The sequence below is a fragment of the Trachurus trachurus genome (assembly GCF_905171665.1).
Source record: "Trachurus trachurus genome assembly, chromosome: 16".
Taxonomy (NCBI): domain Eukaryota; kingdom Metazoa; phylum Chordata; class Actinopteri; order Carangiformes; family Carangidae; genus Trachurus; species Trachurus trachurus.
The window spans coordinates 25,690,024-25,707,578 of NC_139902.1; the positions used below are offsets into that span (position 1 = coordinate 25,690,024).

At 42.0% G+C, this 17,555-nt stretch overlaps 1 protein-coding gene across 4 annotated transcripts in view; it reads left to right on the plus strand.

Annotated features, from left to right (window-relative positions):
• oxr1a (oxidation resistance 1a) overlaps window positions 1–17,555 on the plus strand; it is a 64,335-nt gene that overhangs the window by 24,238 nt on the left and 22,542 nt on the right. For all 4 annotated transcript variants that reach the window (XM_083990171.1, XM_083990170.1, XM_083990169.1 and 1 more), the window contains exons 3-4: window positions 5,717–5,824; window positions 8,525–8,638. In XM_083990171.1, coding sequence (XP_083846297.1) covers window positions 5,717–5,824; window positions 8,525–8,638 — 222 coding nt within the window. The remainder of the gene's footprint in view (window positions 1–5,716; window positions 5,825–8,524; window positions 8,639–17,555) is intronic.

Here is a 17,555-nt window from a genome sequence, read left to right on the forward strand (position 1 = left end):
TTCAAACATCGAGGGTATAGTATAGTATGGTGTTATTATTCTGCTTTTTATGGCCATGTAGTAAATACATAATGGCTGTGTGTGTGTCATTGTTGTGTCACAGAGACATTGTCACCACCGTGGATCTGATCTCCGTGATGCCTCCTGTTCTCTTTGGGACAGGGTATTTATCATGTTGACATGCCGCTGCTGTCTGAGTGAACAGTGCGACTCCCTTCACAGAGCCGGTGAAGATGACAAATCATGTAGTTCCTCGATACTGTCATAAGATGTCCAAGAGCAGTTGTTAATGACAGTTATGAGGAAATATTTTTAAGGTGGGAGACAAACCTGTCACCACCACATGCTCTTTATGTCTTCTTTGCTTCTTGGCTCTGCTAATTCAGTCTCTTTTAGTGACTGTGGTGGAAAAACACCTGGTATATTCTCCACTTGATCAAATCCAAACAAGTAAGACATCACAGAGTGTACTGTGTTGTCATGCAAACCAGTTTCCCAGTGTCGATTTTCCTTTTTTGCTCTGATCTTGTTTGGGATGTGAAGTTTTCCGGCAGCTTAGAGAAACCTGGTGGTTGTTCAGCTCCAGGTTGTTGTTGTTGATGGGTTTTTTTTTTTATCATTTACAAAAGCACAGGCATATTCAATAATCCCCATTACTCTCTGTCTTCTCTGTATCAGCTGAGCTACCGTGGCCTTTTAGAGGGAATCGAGTTGTTTTGTAGGATTTGCCTTCTTATCTAATTATCTAAAAGACAAGGGGAAGTCTTTGTTGTTGTTTTTTTTTTTTTATCAGTGATTAGAAAACCACAAGGTGTTTACATGCAGCATGCCAGTCTCTATCTGAGCTTTGTGTTTATAGTTTCAAGGTGCAGGTATACGAACTCACCCATGGTCTGTACACACGCAGCACATAACAGGGACACATCTGTTGGAGCATGATCATAACTGCTCTCACATGAATGTAGTAAATGTAGTTATATGAACTAGGACGTGGGAGTATAATGTTATTAATGCGAACCTTGGTGTGTTACCAGTTTTAGTCGGCTGGTATCATGTGGCTAATGCAATTCAGGAAATAGGTAGCGCATTTTGCAAACTAACATGTAATATAAACATGTTTTACAGCAGCTTTTCTTATACAATAGCTTAAAATGCTTTCTTATTGGAAAATACAACCTGATAATAATCTAATAGAGATGGCCCTCCGCAGCTGATCACTTTGTTTACTACAGTGAAACAATCTATGTCAAGGTCTCTCTTGTGTATGAGAAATGATGTCACATGTTTAAATCTTACATACGAGTTCATGAGGTTTGTCCGTCCATCCATTCATCCATCCACGGCCTCGGTTGCCGTGCAACCCCCTGTTTAACTAAATCTCAACTTTGATCAAATCATTGAATTAAATCTGGCCTGATGAAGAAGCAGTGAAAATCTAAAGGTATCAGATAACATTTTGAAATATGAAGGATGCCTTTTTAATTTGATTTCCTCCTAGAAAATGATCAGATTAACATTTAATCAAGACGGAGAATTGAATCAGTGTAACAAACTGCTGTTATTGTGTACCTCCACTTTGACCCTTCAAGGAGACGTGTCTGTGGAGCTGGTAAAAATAGATATCTGGATATACACAAACTTGCAACTTGCAGAGATTTTTTTTTTTATATGCATAGTGTATTATATGTATTCTTTAATCTTTGGTTTGCTGTGCTTCACCTTATTCCAGTGGCATCCATCTACAACCACTAAGAGCTGAGAATATCCCACAAGAGCCAATAGCTCCTCCCATCCTGCCCTTTACTGCAGTGTAGATCGTCTCCCCATGAAGCCTCTGCAGGTCAAACCACTGCATCATATCCACCTCAGTTCAGCCCCAGCAGCACAGCCTCCCCACCCAATCCATACCGCACAATGCATTCCTGCTCTGCCTTGTTCATTGTTGGCCAAACAAAGTTGCACACATTGCTGAGTCAGGGAGACTGTATACCGGCAACGTGACTGACCTCAGCTCTGATTAGTTTTTTTTCTCCCACAGCGTACGTATACGGGATCCAAACCCAGTGTAGCCCACAGTCTGGGCCAGGGTCAGCAGCACTTAGTGGCATCCCCAACTCAGCTCTGTCAAAGCTGAGTCTTAATTGACCAACTGTGTTGATCCGAAACAATGACTCAGCAATTATTTTGTCAGCTGCTGAGTTGCTGCTGATTTCTATACAGTGCTTTTTTTCCCTCCTACTTTTATATTGGACATACTCTTTCCCCCACTTTGAATTTGCTCCACAGTGAGTGGAGGAGGATGGCGCCGCGAGCAAGTGACCAGCATCACGAGATGTTTCAGCTTACAAAGCTAATGAGCCAAAACATAGTGACATAGCAGCGTTACTGTCACTGTACTGCAACGGTGATTAGTCTTTTATTAAGCGTCTCTGCTGGATTTCTGCCAGAGTTGTTTCATGTGACTTCATATTAGTCGGACTCGGTACACTCACTGAGAACTTTTCTTAGAAACACTGCATCAATGTTGGTGTCCTCTTGCTGTCTGGAGTGCTTTTGCTTTTGCCTTGTTATGGATACGTTTGCGTTAACCAGTCCAAATAACTCTTAATTATCTAAAATGAGACTATATTCAAGTTAAAGGGACAACGAGAAGTTTGTATTTGGTTATAAAAAAGTCTTATATTAATGTGGATGAATCTACGTTACCCACACTTGTTAATGAGTCCATTTTCGATAAATATATCATTTTTTCTTTGTCGTTATTTTGTTATTATTATATTATATATTGTCTTCGAACCTCCGACTTTCATTCTTGATTAATGAAAACATTCTTGGCAAATGTTTTAGCTTTTGTCCATCTTGCGCCGGTCCAAGAATTTCACCAGCGTGACGTCCATCAACATGTTGATATTCCAACCACCCATCAATACTTATACTGCCTCAGTCAGTCGTCTTTGAACTCCACTTTCATTTTGATCTCAGCCAACTTCCACTGAATCTTGCACAGTCATGATGTGATTGTGGTGACATATACACACCTGCTATACAGTAGTAGTACTCCACAATGGACGAAACTTATAGCCACATTCTTCATCTGCTCAGGCCTTGGTTCCTGTCTCAGAGCCCTGCTCTATTTCAAGCTCAAGCTAACAGGCTGAATGACACACTTTGTGTATGCTAATTGATGAGTGCTGGATTTGCTCGCCTCTCTGAGCCACAGATTTCTGAGGATGATCCCACATGGCTCTGTTGTACTTGCTGAATCAAGTACACTTTACGTATTTCAAATATTTGAAATATGACTTCCTCCCAGCCCATCCACACTCCCATCTTTCTTCTTTTTTTTGCTAAGGGATTTTTCATCCATTGAAATGCTGCCTGACACCACGACTCTCAGCAGCTCCCAGGAGACAAAACCCCAAGCTCCATGTGTGTGTGTCCGGTCTGTTTTTGGAGCGTGAGTTAGTTAGTGCACATCAGTCAGTGATATTTACAGTGGAGACGTTCACGGGCTCCTAACAGCTTCTGAGTTTCTGTATTTTGTGCAGCCTCATCATGCATGATCCTCGTCGTGTCATGTGTGGCTGCCTCACACGCAGTGATTCAGAGTTAGTAATGCTTCCAGCTTGTTGTCTGTCGTGGTTCCTCTTATTCAACTACCTGTCTGCAACTACTGTGCCTTGTGTGTCTCTGTCTGTCTGTCTGTTCCTGCTAGAACATGGAAACATATCTGTCATGTTTGGAATTTAAAGAATCTGTCATTTGTTGGTGTTTTGGGACTGTACGCACACACACGCACGCACACGCACGCACACACACACTCACAGGCAGTCCCATGACTGCTGCACTAATACACACTGTGCCATTATCCTGTCCTAATTATACACAGCTTAGAGTCAGCCCTGCCTATCAGGTTCTCTGGGGTTCTCTCCCCTGAGCTCTTTTTTTTTTTTTTTCTTCACATTTACAACATTTCACACACGCAGGCACTTTTTTTGACATGGTTGTCATCCTTATTTGGAAGGTAGAAACTCCCACTGGGCACGTTAGATGCTTAACTTGTTCAGACACGTGGAGCACATTTCTGTTGTATAGATTGTAACTGGTGGAGACAAGCAGCAGCACCTGTGTCACACAGCACGGTGCTGCAGCTGAGCACAGGGTGTAGCCGCAACAGCAGGAAACTGCTGGAAAACTCAACTAACATGATATTTATTCTCTGCTTCCTTGTACATTTAGATTTGGCTCAGGATGATCATGTATTGTGTGTCACAGCCGGTTAAATCATCTGGTAAATGCTGAATAGATTAGTCACTTAATCAATTAGTTGACCAGCAGAAAATATTCAACTACAGTTTTCATATTCATTTTCTTAAGGTATTGATTATGGGGGGGGGCAATACCAAGCATTGATTGGAACCCATGTCTTCAGATATGAGTATTATTGCTTCACCCTTTCTCATATTGTTGTAATCTGAATCTCTATAGAGGCTGGTTGAACAAGATAGTTTGATAAACTCCACCCACCTTAGTGGAGCTGAGTGGAGCTACACTCATCAAGCTTTCATTTGTGCACATTTCTAGTTTACAGTGATAAAGGTGCCAAATTTATCGTTTATCTTTCTTAAACTGCAGCCAGCTAGCTCATTTAGTCCTATTCCAGTTAGCCCTGTGAGTTAGGTGTAGACACTTGCACATATACCTATTAAAATAAGAACCCTGCAACCGGGCCATACATAAGCATTTAATATCTGCATATATGATGTAGTGTCAAAAGACTGAGGCTAAATGTAGCTGAGCCTTGTTCTTGTTCTGCAATGCACTGTGCTAGTATTACACCTGACCATTATTCCTGCTTGCACTGTAAAAATGGAAAAGGGCCCTAAGGATGAAGAACAGTAAAGAGCAGGAGCGAGCTGCTAAGCTTAGCCCACCACTCTGAGACAACAGCATCAGGACCAGCTTCTGCACAGTTGCTACTTTCTGCAGAATAGACAATGAAACGGTTTAAAATATCAATAAAACCATTCAACTTTCCCCCCCTATTGAAAAACATTACCCTCCATACTTGAAATGCCACTTTTAATACATCCCAATGTTAATCACTTCAGTGTAGCATGTAAGTCCAAAGCCTGGGAGACTTGCTGTTCTTTGTTGTCATTGCTAAGCTAATGTTGGACAAATGTTGCTTGGGGCAAAGAGGGAGGGATTTATCCCAAGTGATGTTTTCAATTGGTCATTTTGAGAATTCGTTTTCTGGTGCTTCATAGACTCAAAGATGTATTGTATAATTGAAAAAGTAATTGACAGATTACTAGATGAATAATTAATATTGCAATGGTTTTCGACCTCGGGTTCCTTATTTTAAATTGAAAAAAGGTACACGTTGCTACATGAGTGGCTCTGAAGATAACACAACTGCTGCTGACATTCATGTCAGTTCATATTTCTTCCAGCAACATTGCATCCCATGGGAATCTATTCCTGGTCAACAGCTGACAGCTTTAATTTACATAACATCCAAAAATCTAACGTCCCAAAAAAAAAACAAGACACATTAAAATCTTTAAAGTGATAATTGCCCAGATTTTCTCTCTCCGCCTCTCATCCTCTGTGACACATCCTCACGTCTTCCCTTCACAGCTTTAAGGGGAAGTTCCCAAAACAGGAGCAGGAGTGTGATTCTGTGTCCTCTTTTTCTTGTTTTGTGGTCCAGGTGGAATCGCGGGACACGTTGAACAGCATTGCGCTCAAGTTCGACACCACACCCAACGAGCTGGTTCAGCTGAACAAGCTGTTCTCCAGAGCTGTGGTGCCTGGCCAGGTGTGACCCGCCGTGCACGCCCTCACTGATAGATTCAGCTTCATCGTCCTCTTCACTGTCCTTCAGCAGCCTCATACTGTATCTACACCCACCCACTAACTGCACTAACTCCTCGATCTCGTACATGCAAGCATTCCCAATAATCCCATAATTACTAAACATTTCCCATACGTGTGAAATTAATACAGAAAAAAATGGAAATAGATGGTTTTAGGGAACATCACAAGCTGCATATGCGTATCTTTTCTCTGAGACTTGCTGACTCACTAACCACATCCCTACTATCTGTATCTCCACTTAATTGCCTGCTAATTACAGTGTCACTTGTCCCATTAGGATGCAATTCATTGCGAGAGACCTATTTTGTTTCTAAAAAGGTATAATAATAATATGTACGATCCTTAAATTCTCCCTTAAAGACGCTTTAGTTCCGACAAGACGACACAACCCACCAATCTTTAGCCTGCTGAACGCACACTGCCAGCTTCCCTGGCTCATGTTCTGCTCAGTGTTTCTCGTTTCTTTTTTCAGAAATAGACCCAGATTCTAAATCTGTTTTTTTGCAATAGGGGAAAGTGACAAACATCCAAAGTGATATTTTGTCGCTGTATTTCCTGGCATCAACATGAAATCCAGATGAATGGAGAGGAGCTCACGTACGCCAAACCCGCTGGCATCCCCCAACTCAGCTCTCAGCAAACAATGCTGAGTTGAGCTGCGTCCAAACACAAGAGCCCTTGTTGAACCATCGTCTCTCCTCACATTTCACCACCAAGACAAAAGTTACACAACCACAACAAAAAACTGATACTTTTTTAACCCTAAACCTGCGTCTACTTCATGAACAGTTTGAATATTTACTGCCTAAAACAGAATTATAAAACAAAATCTTGAGCTTCAGCACCTCCAGGCGATGTACAGCTCCAAATTAGATGATTCTTCTTGTCATCACAGATGCAGTCAATTCTTATTCTTATTAGCATGAGTCAGGGACCGACATCCTCACATGTCATATATTTTAAGTGTTTAAAGGTTAATTTGACAGTGAAGTACTCATGACAATGTAAAACTGCTCTATTCAAGTAAAGGGCCTAAAACCAAAAGTGTTAACTGTATAGATATTCGTATCATAGAAGGAAATTGTCAACCTTTTTTTCATTTGAGAAGCTGAAACCAAACATAATTTCCCAATTTAAACAATTTAAATCAATCCTCTGTCATTTTCTATATTGATAGAATATTGTATATATGCATCCATTTGTTGCAATAATCACTTGCTGACCTGCAAAAGTTCAATTAAGTTAAAGTACTTAATAATGATCCTATTCTAGACTTCAATCTTATTGGTGCTTTGGTGACCTCAGTCCCAGCATGCATTGCTTCTCCAGCAACTTCAACCTAACAAGATGTAGTACCAACAACTTGTGCAGGGCCTTTTAATCTGTAGTTACCAATGATATTGTAGATGCATAAATACATTGTTTTTGACACTAAAATCAATAGAACTACTACAATATACTTAATGTAAATAAACTTTCCACGATTAGAATTACTTAGTTCTCATCTGAGTTAGATGAGAGGATTGATACCAATGAAGACTAAAACTACAGCCAGGATATCGATAAGCACTGAGAGTGCAAACAGGAAGGAGATGAAAATGCAGACACTTCTAAATATAGAAACAAAAAAAAACAGCAAAAGATAAAGAACATAATAAAATTGAGCAAAAAATGATGAAATCTAAACAAAAGTAAAGCAGTACGTGTTTGTTATCCAATGTTATCCATGTTCTGTTATCCAAAAAACAAAACAGCTCTGTAAAGGAGTTGTTGAAAACATTGCAGTTTGACTTGACAGATTAGATATAATGAGCTGTTGAGCCAGTTTTTCTACTTGTTTCCTTTATTCTAAGCCAAGTTTAAGTTAAAAATAATACATAAGCGTGTAAGTGTGTCAACAATCTTCTCATCAAACACTCGGCAAGAAAGCAAATTACATTTTCCCTCCAAATTGGCAAAATGTTCCTTTTCCTAATGTAACATTATATCACTTGTCATGGAGGATAGCAACATGGTCAGCAAGTGATTATTGCAACAAATGGATGCACATATTTTATCAATATAGAAAATGACAGAGGATTGATTAATTGTTTAAATTGTGAAATGATGTTTGGTTTCAGCTTCTCAAATGAAAAAAAGGTTGACATTTTCCTCTATGGTTCGAGTACATATCAATACCTTAGCTCAATAAATTGGAATCGGCACTTTTCCGATATTTTCTGACATTTCAGAGATCAAAGGATGAATTGATTAACAGGGCGAATAATCAACAGGTTAATCTATAGTGAACAAAAATCATTATTTCAGCCCCCTGATGGAAAGTACTTGCATGAAAATCATCAGCCACCTCGTTCCCATCACTGTTAATTCTCACGTTCGTCATTGACTGTGACTTTCCCTTTCTCTGTTTATCCTTGTCAGTAGCATGAGAGGTTCGTTACACGGTGTCGTGTGATTTGTCCTGTCAAACTGCCGGTGTGTGTGTACGTGTATGTGTGTGTGTATGTGTGTGAGAGAGAGAGAGAGATTCTCCTTTATCTCTCCCTGTGTGTGTGCGTATGTGTGCATGTGTGGTGGTGTGCAGTGCGTGTTTGCACAAAGGCAGTGCCTGTGTAAATACAGCCATGGATTGTGTTTGCAGGTTCTGTACGTTCCTGATCCCGAGTACGTCTCCAGTGTCGGAAGCTCCCCTTCCCTCAGTCCCATCAGCCCCCTGTCTCCCACCTCCTCAGAAGCTGATTTAGAGAAAGTGACGGTACGTTGACACACGCAATGAAGAAATGTCGCAAGTGTATTATTAACCTCTCTTTTGTTTCATGGATAATTAAATTTTTGTTTCCTCTGCACTTACCTCAGACCCACTACAGTGTGTTATTATTTACCTAAAGGGAACTGAACATTTTTAATTGTTTGTACAGGGCCGGTGAGTTCAATATCTTGAAATATTTATTTAAATACTATAATTTGTAGAAGCTGAAGAAGGTGACGATCCACCAGTTTACCCTGCATCTGCCGCTTTTTCTGGTCGTTGTTTTTTAGCCAGATAAAAGATGATACTCAACTACAATGGTTGGACCCTGATCATCACACACGATGGCTCTCACCCACACAGAAGCAAACCCAAGAGAAACACACTCTCCTGCCTCCCTGTCACCACCACACACACACACACACACACACACACACACACACACACATTGGACACACCATTAGTGACTTATCCTTCAACCAGCGCTGTCACGTTTTGTAGCTCTGTTCATTGTCAGCTTTAAAATGAACATTCACGATGATGTGTCATGCTGTCAAGGACAGAAAAGACAGAAAGTGCTGCTTGTAAAACCATGCCTTGTATTTCCCAAGGACGGGACAGGAAGTGATAGGCTATGTGTGCACATGTAGTCAGGTACAAGGACGTATGTGTTGCTTTTTTAATAATGACCATCTCCTTCTGTTGATTGAGGTGGTCGTTTTGAGACTGTGAATGTTAACTTCTTAGAGGGACAATTTATCACACACACACACAGCGACAAAGATGTCAATGACACAATAAAGTCAAAGGCCTGTTGTTGTTGTTGTCGTGCTTGATGGAAAGACATGAGACAAGGTGTCATTATATTGTCAACAAACTAACACAAAGCACATCTATGTTTTTGTCAACAGCGATGAAATGATTGGCAATGATTATATACAACTTACATCTGGAATAATAAGCAACCAACCATCCAACTTATGATTATGGCGCATATTTATGTTTCTTTGTGCATGGCTATATTCCCAACTCTTCCACCCAGGTTTGAAAGCTACACAGCAAACCTGACTAACTTGTTCTGAGAGATTAATGGTTTGTCTTTTAATGTTTTTCTCAGATTGAGCAACTCTGCTGTTCGCTTCCAGCCCACGGTCTTAAAAAAAACACTCTCAACATATAACAGGGGTTCTGACCATGTAGAATAACACTGGTTGAGTCCTAGATGGACCATAACCTTGTGTCAGCTCAGGATCCATTAATAAGACCAATTTATATTCACATTTTGACCTATAGAGAGAGAAAGAGAGAGAGAAGCAGATTGCCGGAGCGACTTTTATGGGAAAAACAGCTTGTGGTCCCTTTCACACATGAGGCTGTAAAATTGTGAGAGCATTTACAAAGGAAAGTGCATGTGTTAAAGAGGCCATTAGATAAACTGGTGACTTAATTAGCATCCATGCTGCTGATGGCGCTGCTGATGGTTTGATCCATTTTTGAAGATTAAAAAACAAATAAAAAAAAAACATGTGGCATTTACACATTGTTGTTAATGTGGCCCCTAATGGATTTCTGAACCTCCTCCAGTTTGATAGACAACATATTCAGTGAAATGTGGCACATTTAAACCTGTATGTGATGAGCCAGGGGTAATTTCATAAGCACAGATCTGTTTAATAACCCTTTAAATTCAAGTGCCATCTTGCACTGCGCTGATATTTGGCCTCATCATGCATGTGTTATTATGACATCACACTTTTTCCCACCAGTGGAGCATGAGAAACACGAGTTTTTTAAAGGGGCTTGCCGCTGCGTGTCCGGTCAGGTCCACATCCACCTCTAAAAAAGACCTGCAAGTACGTATGTCTCCTGCATCTGAATGAGCCGATCATTAAGCACCGCAGCGGTCCCTTAAGAAATATGACTGTTTGCTCATCTCCATGGAAACAGTCATCCTGTTTTTGCCGTCTTTGTAAGAAAATGGATACTGCTGTCTCCACTGCCATCACTCTCACTCTCTCTCTCTCTATGCTGCTGCTCCACTTGAGTTTAGACTCCCTCCCACCACCACCACCACCACCACCACAAGCGTTTTCCCCTCTCGTCTGCTCTAATCTCCGTCCGTTAATTTCTCCACGGTTGCCAAAAAGAAAGGGCCCTGTTCATTTTACTACTTATCTATTTGGGTCATGCCTGTGAGAACAGGAGCATATTCCGCGGCTCTCGACGGGGGAGGATCAGAGAGAGGGGCTGTGACTGCAGAGAAATTAAGCCTTTAAAAGTGATGCCGTGTCTGATATTTAGAGCAACTAATGAACAGAGCTGCGTGCTCTCCCAGACAAGCAGCCAGGCAGCAATTATACCAGGCAGAGGAAGTGTGCTTGGAGGGCAGAAGGGAGGGAGCATTACCTCACCCGATGTGTAAACTGTATATGTGTTTGCGGAGGTGTTGGTGTGTGTGTGTGTGTGTGCGCCTGAACACCCCGTGCTCTCATCACTCTTTTGAGGGTGTTAAATTTATAGAAGGAGGCAGCATCCAGGTGCTGTTTGATTATTTTTAACCACAGGAAGGACCTTAATAACACACTCTGCACCCTTTTTATTTTTTATTTTTTATCCAGAATCCCCAGCATCTTTTTAATTACAAGCCTATTTCGGTGCTCGGCACGCTTGTCTCTATGAGGATATTATCCAAATAAATGGCTCTGGGAGGTGTTTTAGTAATTGCAGTGCAAGCAGCAAAGAGCTCGTATAACCCTGATCAAGACGAGTGCTTGTGAGAAAACTACTTTCAGATGCCTCTCTTTTAAGTTTTGGGTATAAAAAAGAGTCAAATCTGAAGTAGCAGATGTTTAAAAAGCCAATTAAAGCTCAAACAGCCTGAAAAATAATCAAGGCCATTGACGACATTCACTATAGAGTGTATTTCTATTTTTTATTTTCACAAAAACTGAACTCATATGTATTTTCCTTATGTACTTTTTATTGAAGCTCTGTTAACACTAGCACAATTTTTAAATAAAATGAAGCCAGTACATGATAAACCCGCAAAAATACATAATTAACACAGTGAGTGTTTCCCCTAATATCCTCCTGTTTGTTCTTCACAGTAAACCAGATTCTTTCAAGTTGGAGGCCGCCCAACAGTTCATGTCGCCAATGCAAAATTAAAGGCAAATCCGGTGTTTTTTTTCCCCCCACTGTTGTAGTGAAATTGTCTTTTCCGTTTCAAGGCCATTTGCGCTGAACAGTCTTTGTTCTAATCAGAGAATCATTTTTTTATACGGTTAGTGTCTCTGACGTCCCACCCACCTCTCCTCCCATCAGTTAAACTTATAATGGGAATATGGGGAATGGGACACAAACACAATAATGGTTAATAGAACAATTAGTTCTTCTATTAACAAGTGACAAGTTAAGCAGCAAAAATACAACTGGTAATTTCTTTTGATGATTATTGATTAATTATGCAGACATCTTTTTATTGTTGTATTGAAAATAATGACAGGAACGCCCAGAGGTATAATTGTATTATCAATAACAACAGTGTAATAATGATGATGTTGATATAGATGGGAACTGACTAAAAAACTAACTGACAGATTAATGGAAAATGAAAAAATTATAAATGCTAAACAGTAATTGAACACCTCTGGAGTAAATGAACAAACTCATAAGCCATGGGGCTGTAGCAGAAACAGACCCTGACTTAATTAAACTATAGCTCCGATTCATTTATAATGAGTATGTGTCATTTCTTCTTCTTGCATAGTGTTGCTTTAAAGTCCCTGTGGTTGAATTACTTTTATCACATTGCGCAGACACCTCCAGGATGTGGCTGTGAAGTTTACTTTTGGAAACAGTTTAACTCATGTAACATGTTTAAATTGGATTAAGTCTGGAATTTCTGGCCTGCTAAATACAGTAAATACCCTTAAATTTCCATTTCATTTTCACGCAAGTGGGGCGCCAGGGGGGTTAGGGTCTCCTGCAAAACATGAATCCAACATGCACTTGTTATACAACCCTCGTTATTCTACAGTAGTAGGCAAGGTAAAAGTTCCCCCCCCCCCCCCCAATCCGTTTACATTGTTTAGTGATGGAGCTAAAGGCCTTAAAGGCAGCTCTGAAGTGTCTCCATGCGCTCGGTCTGCCTGCCTGCTAGCCTGCTGGTATTGGCAGAAAAAAGTAACACATCTTGCAGGCATCGGTTGTTGGCTGGCTTTCTGACTGTGCGTGCGTGTGTGCGTGTGTGTGTGTGTGTGTGTGAGTGCGTGTGTGCATGCATGGTGGTGTATGGGTAGCTGGCTGACTTTCCGGCTGGCGGTCTTGCTGTCGTTTGGATTATTTGGCAGCCACCACCTCGCTGGCGTGCGTGCTCTCTGGTCATCTGTGTGGGCAGACGCGTCCTCTTTGTCCTATCCAGACCTTTCTCGTGCTGAAACCAACACACACACACACATACATACACATGCACACATAACACACACACAGACTTACTCACCGTGGTGGCACAGCTACTACTGTGACCTTCTATGTCTCTTCCTCGTTTGGCACCTCTTTTGCCTCTTCCTTCCTTCCTCCCTCCCTCCCTCCCTCCATCTCTCCATCCCTCTCCTCCACTGGGGTGTGAGCTATAATAAGTAGTGGAGGAAGTAGACCAGTTTAGATTACATATATATCTGGCGCCACAATGGTGATGATCTCACTCAGGTGAACAGGTTTCATTTGCTGCCCGATATTAAACTCTGGGGATATTTTGGTGCCGAATGTCGTTGTTGGTGGTGTCAGCATGACTCTAGGATGTAATCTTGGGTGAGAGGAGGAGGAAGAGGAGCAGCAGTACAGATCGTACTTGAGAACTTGTGGCCTCAGACGTTTGATGAATCATAATCATTGTGTGCTCCCTCTTGCAGAATGCAATCATGCCCACAAGGTGGAGCTGTGGATTGACTTTTGATTGCACCGTGTGTCACTGTCAAGGTCAAACCGAGGTGACAACCTGCAGACTTCCTCTTTGAAACCTTTATTTTTTTTTTTACATAGAAGCAAATCCACTGAATACATATGGTATTTTAATAAGGTTAGCAGAGCATTTCAGAGGGTCATATCTTTAATTTATATAGACTCATATAAAATGTCCCTTATTGATTTATTACCTTTCATATTAACAATATATCTCTGTGTCCCACGGTGCTGGACACGGCCATATTTTACAGGAGCCACAGCTGCTCTCTAGATTTTTTTTTTTCTTCCCTTCTCGACGATGAACAGTGGGTGAGGAGAGAAATATTGGTTGGAAACTAAAAGGATATTGATTTCTGAAGCCCCACCACAGCTGACATCTAACACTGTTACACCCGTCTCCTGTCCCCAGCATCAGTGTCAGCTTTCTGCACAGTGGATTAAAGCTGTACCCCCCCACCTCACCCCACCCCCTCTTTCCAACTCCTCAGGGGACAATCCTCGGGGTGGCCACACTAGGTCTTATTTTGCCCAGCACCTCTCCCCCTCCACTTTTCTCACCTCAGCACTTCTTGGCCTGTACAATCTATTTCAATACTCTTCTATCCTACCTTCCTCCTCACTCACACACACACACACACACGCACACACACATGCACACACACCCCTCCCTCTCCTGAGCAGTTACTCACAGTCTGAGGCCGACACAGCAGCTCTTTCATCTTTGGATTTCAGTGCAGCAGTCATTCCACTATGCTGCACTATGCTCTTTCTCTCGCTTTGATGTTACGCACACTGGGAAAACAATGAAAAAAAAATCCTGTTTTCAAGACTCAGACTGGAATCGTGGTGCCTCTCTTTGGGACGTCACCAGCGAGCGGTGGATCACCCCCAGATGAGGTCAAATAAAGTCTGTTTGACTTCATCACAGGACTTTTCAGTCTCAATTCGTTCCCTTTTTCATATCCACAGCAGCCGTCTTATTATCTCTTCCCCCTAACCTGACCTCAACCTACCTGTGCGGTGTTTTTTTTGCCATCTAAATGAAAAAGTCTGAGTGAGGCTGAAGGTTAATATCGGGCGCGTAATAAATACACAGGCATGCGTAGTATCATCCCTCACAGTACCACACTCCAGCACCAGCTGAGAAAATATTGGATCCTTCGGAGGCCGGGGCAGAACAAACACCGGTCATATATTAGAGGATTTTAATAGTGCAAAGAAAGCAGAAGCCCAGAAAAGCAATATTCACATGAAAGATGTGGAGTGGCTTGGGTGGCCTAGTGCCATCTCAACTTCCGTAGCCTTAAACTGTATTGATCTGTTGAGAGCCCACCGCTTAAATCTTGAAAGTTAGAGACAACATAGATGCTACAAGTATAATGTGATGTATATATATATATATATATATATAATATATATATATATATATAATAGTTCAACATTTTGGCAAACTGGCCCATTGCCATAATCCCTATAGTCATAGCAGTAGGTTCGTTACCTTTATTTGTCGTTGCAAGCTATTTTTAGAACGGCGGAGCAGAGCCGCAAACTGCTCAGAGCTACACTACGGAGGCTCATGGGATTTCTTAGTTTCCCTCATCAAACTCATCAAATACACAATCCAACAACTCCAAAACGCTCTGGTGGACAAGTTGTGACCTGCACATTCACCACGCTAAGAGATAATAACAGAACGTTATGAGACAGAGTTGTAAATGCATGCAAAACCGCTGATGCGCATTGCCTTCGGGGGCAGTTCGGGGGCAGTTTTTCGTCAAGCAGTCTCTGCATTTGCCTTGAAAACAACTCGGTCTTGTAACGTTCTGTTATTATCTCATAGCGTGGTGAATGTGCATGTCACAACTTGTCCATGAGAGCGTTTGGAGTTGTTGGACTGTGTATTTGATGAGGGAAACCAAGAAATCCCATTAGCCTCCATAGCGTAGCTCTGCTCTGCCGTTCTAAAAATAGCTTGCACTGACAATTAAAGGTAACAAACCTACTGCTATGACTATATAGGGATTATGGCAATGGGCCAATTTGCCAACATGTTGAACTATCCCTTTAAACACAACACATTGGTCCCAAATCACTTATTAACAAGGTTACCCCTAATAAATTACATTTCTAATTAATCTAACCTCTAATTGATCTTAACGTCTCACCTCGTTGCGCCTTGAGGACGACAGCTCTCAGCTGATGGACACCAAATGTGTCTCCGCACAGTCCTCACAGTGATCTCTCATGTGGATCGCGTGGGACGTGCGATGAGTGTTATTTAGTTACCCAACACATAACACCCATTTCTCAAATGTGCCAGATTTAATGACAGGGAATGTAAGATTGTGTTTGTTATGCATTTCTATGAGGGCGGACATGTTTTGACATCTGTAGCTGTTTATTTCATAAACCAGGTGTGTGAGCCGTATGTGCGCTGTTTTCAGGTGTGTCCTTTTTTTTCTTTCTTTTTTTTGGGTTGTTTTTATTGGGGTGGAATAAGCTGTTCTACTTCCACTCATATTTCACCTTGAAGCCAGAAAAGCCAGTTTGAATGAGTCACTGGGAAGTGGTTTTCTGGGACGTGGAGCGATGAAGTGCAGTTGTGTAGGTGAGATGTGTTCATTTTAAGTGGATGAGGAGCTGGTTTAAATTCCTACACACAGTCAACCCGAGCCCGAGCCCCCCTTCAGCAGCGGGGCCTCTGATCCCAACTTCATCAAGAGCCGATGCTCTTTCGGATCTGAAAACAGCCTTTTTAGTGGCTCTCGAAGCTTCATTTTCAGCCCCCCCTACCCCTCCATCCTACCCCAACTTATCTAAGTTGTAGCCTATCTTTCTCTCCTCTCCTTTCTCAGAGAGGCTTGTTTTGGCTGTAACAGATTGGCCGGCCCCCTCAGCCTTCCCTGGCTGCCAGTGTCTGGGCTGCTTGTGTCGGTGTGGGTCAGTAGCCGCAGGCTGTTTGTCGACGGTGCTGGGAGACGGAGAGGGGGAGGTGTAGGGGTGGGTGTCAGGAGGACAGCAGACAGTTGTTCTGGGCACGAGCTCTTCCTCTCTTCTCTTCTCGTCTCTTCTCTTCTCGGAGCTCGTCACTGCTACAGCAGCTCTTCGCTTAGCACACCCCAGTCAAAATCCCCCCTCAGTTAAAACTCCCACGCTCTCCTCTCTGTCCTCCTTTTCCCTTTTGTTCTTTGTCCTCACACCAGTCACTCTCTTTCATTGCCTTTAGCTTTCTTTATCTCCGTGTCTTCTTTTTAGTTGCTTTTGCTACCTCCTTTGTTTCCATCAGTCTTTCTCCTATCCTTCACTCCCTCTCATCTCTCCATCCGATGTGTCCTCCAGCAGTCATTCAGTGTCACACACACAGTCCGTCCTGCAGAGCATTGTTCTGTAAGTCAGACCAGCGGTCTTACAACATGCCCCCCGGTCAGGAAGCTGTCCATGTGGACGGTTATTCAGAGTCCGTCTCCCTCCGTGGCTCAGCCATCGCATGGCAACAGGCCACTGAAGGAAACACCAACACCAACACCACCACACCTCGTGTTTCCAGCCGAGCACACACACCATCTGTGGCGGATTGCTGTTACCATGTTAGTTACCACGGCGTCGTTGAGGAAGCAGGACAAAGCTGCTTTATGATGTCACAATAAAACAACCTGCTTCAGACCCAAGTCAGACTCTTTCTTAGCTCAGACTGTAGAATAACAAAATATATGAATGTCTCTCTCATAGCATTGTTCAGCAGTTCTTTAGGTTGTCATTAGTTATAGATTCATTTTTATTAAACAAACAATGTTTTGCAGCAGAATTAGTACGGTTGATGACTTTTCCTTACAAGCCAATGCATATAATATTGGTTTTCTATGCACATATCATAAATTTGAATTAGTGCACAAACTTCCTCCTGGTGAAATGTATAAGGCACATGGGTAAAGTAAAGTTTTGTGCACAATGACACTTA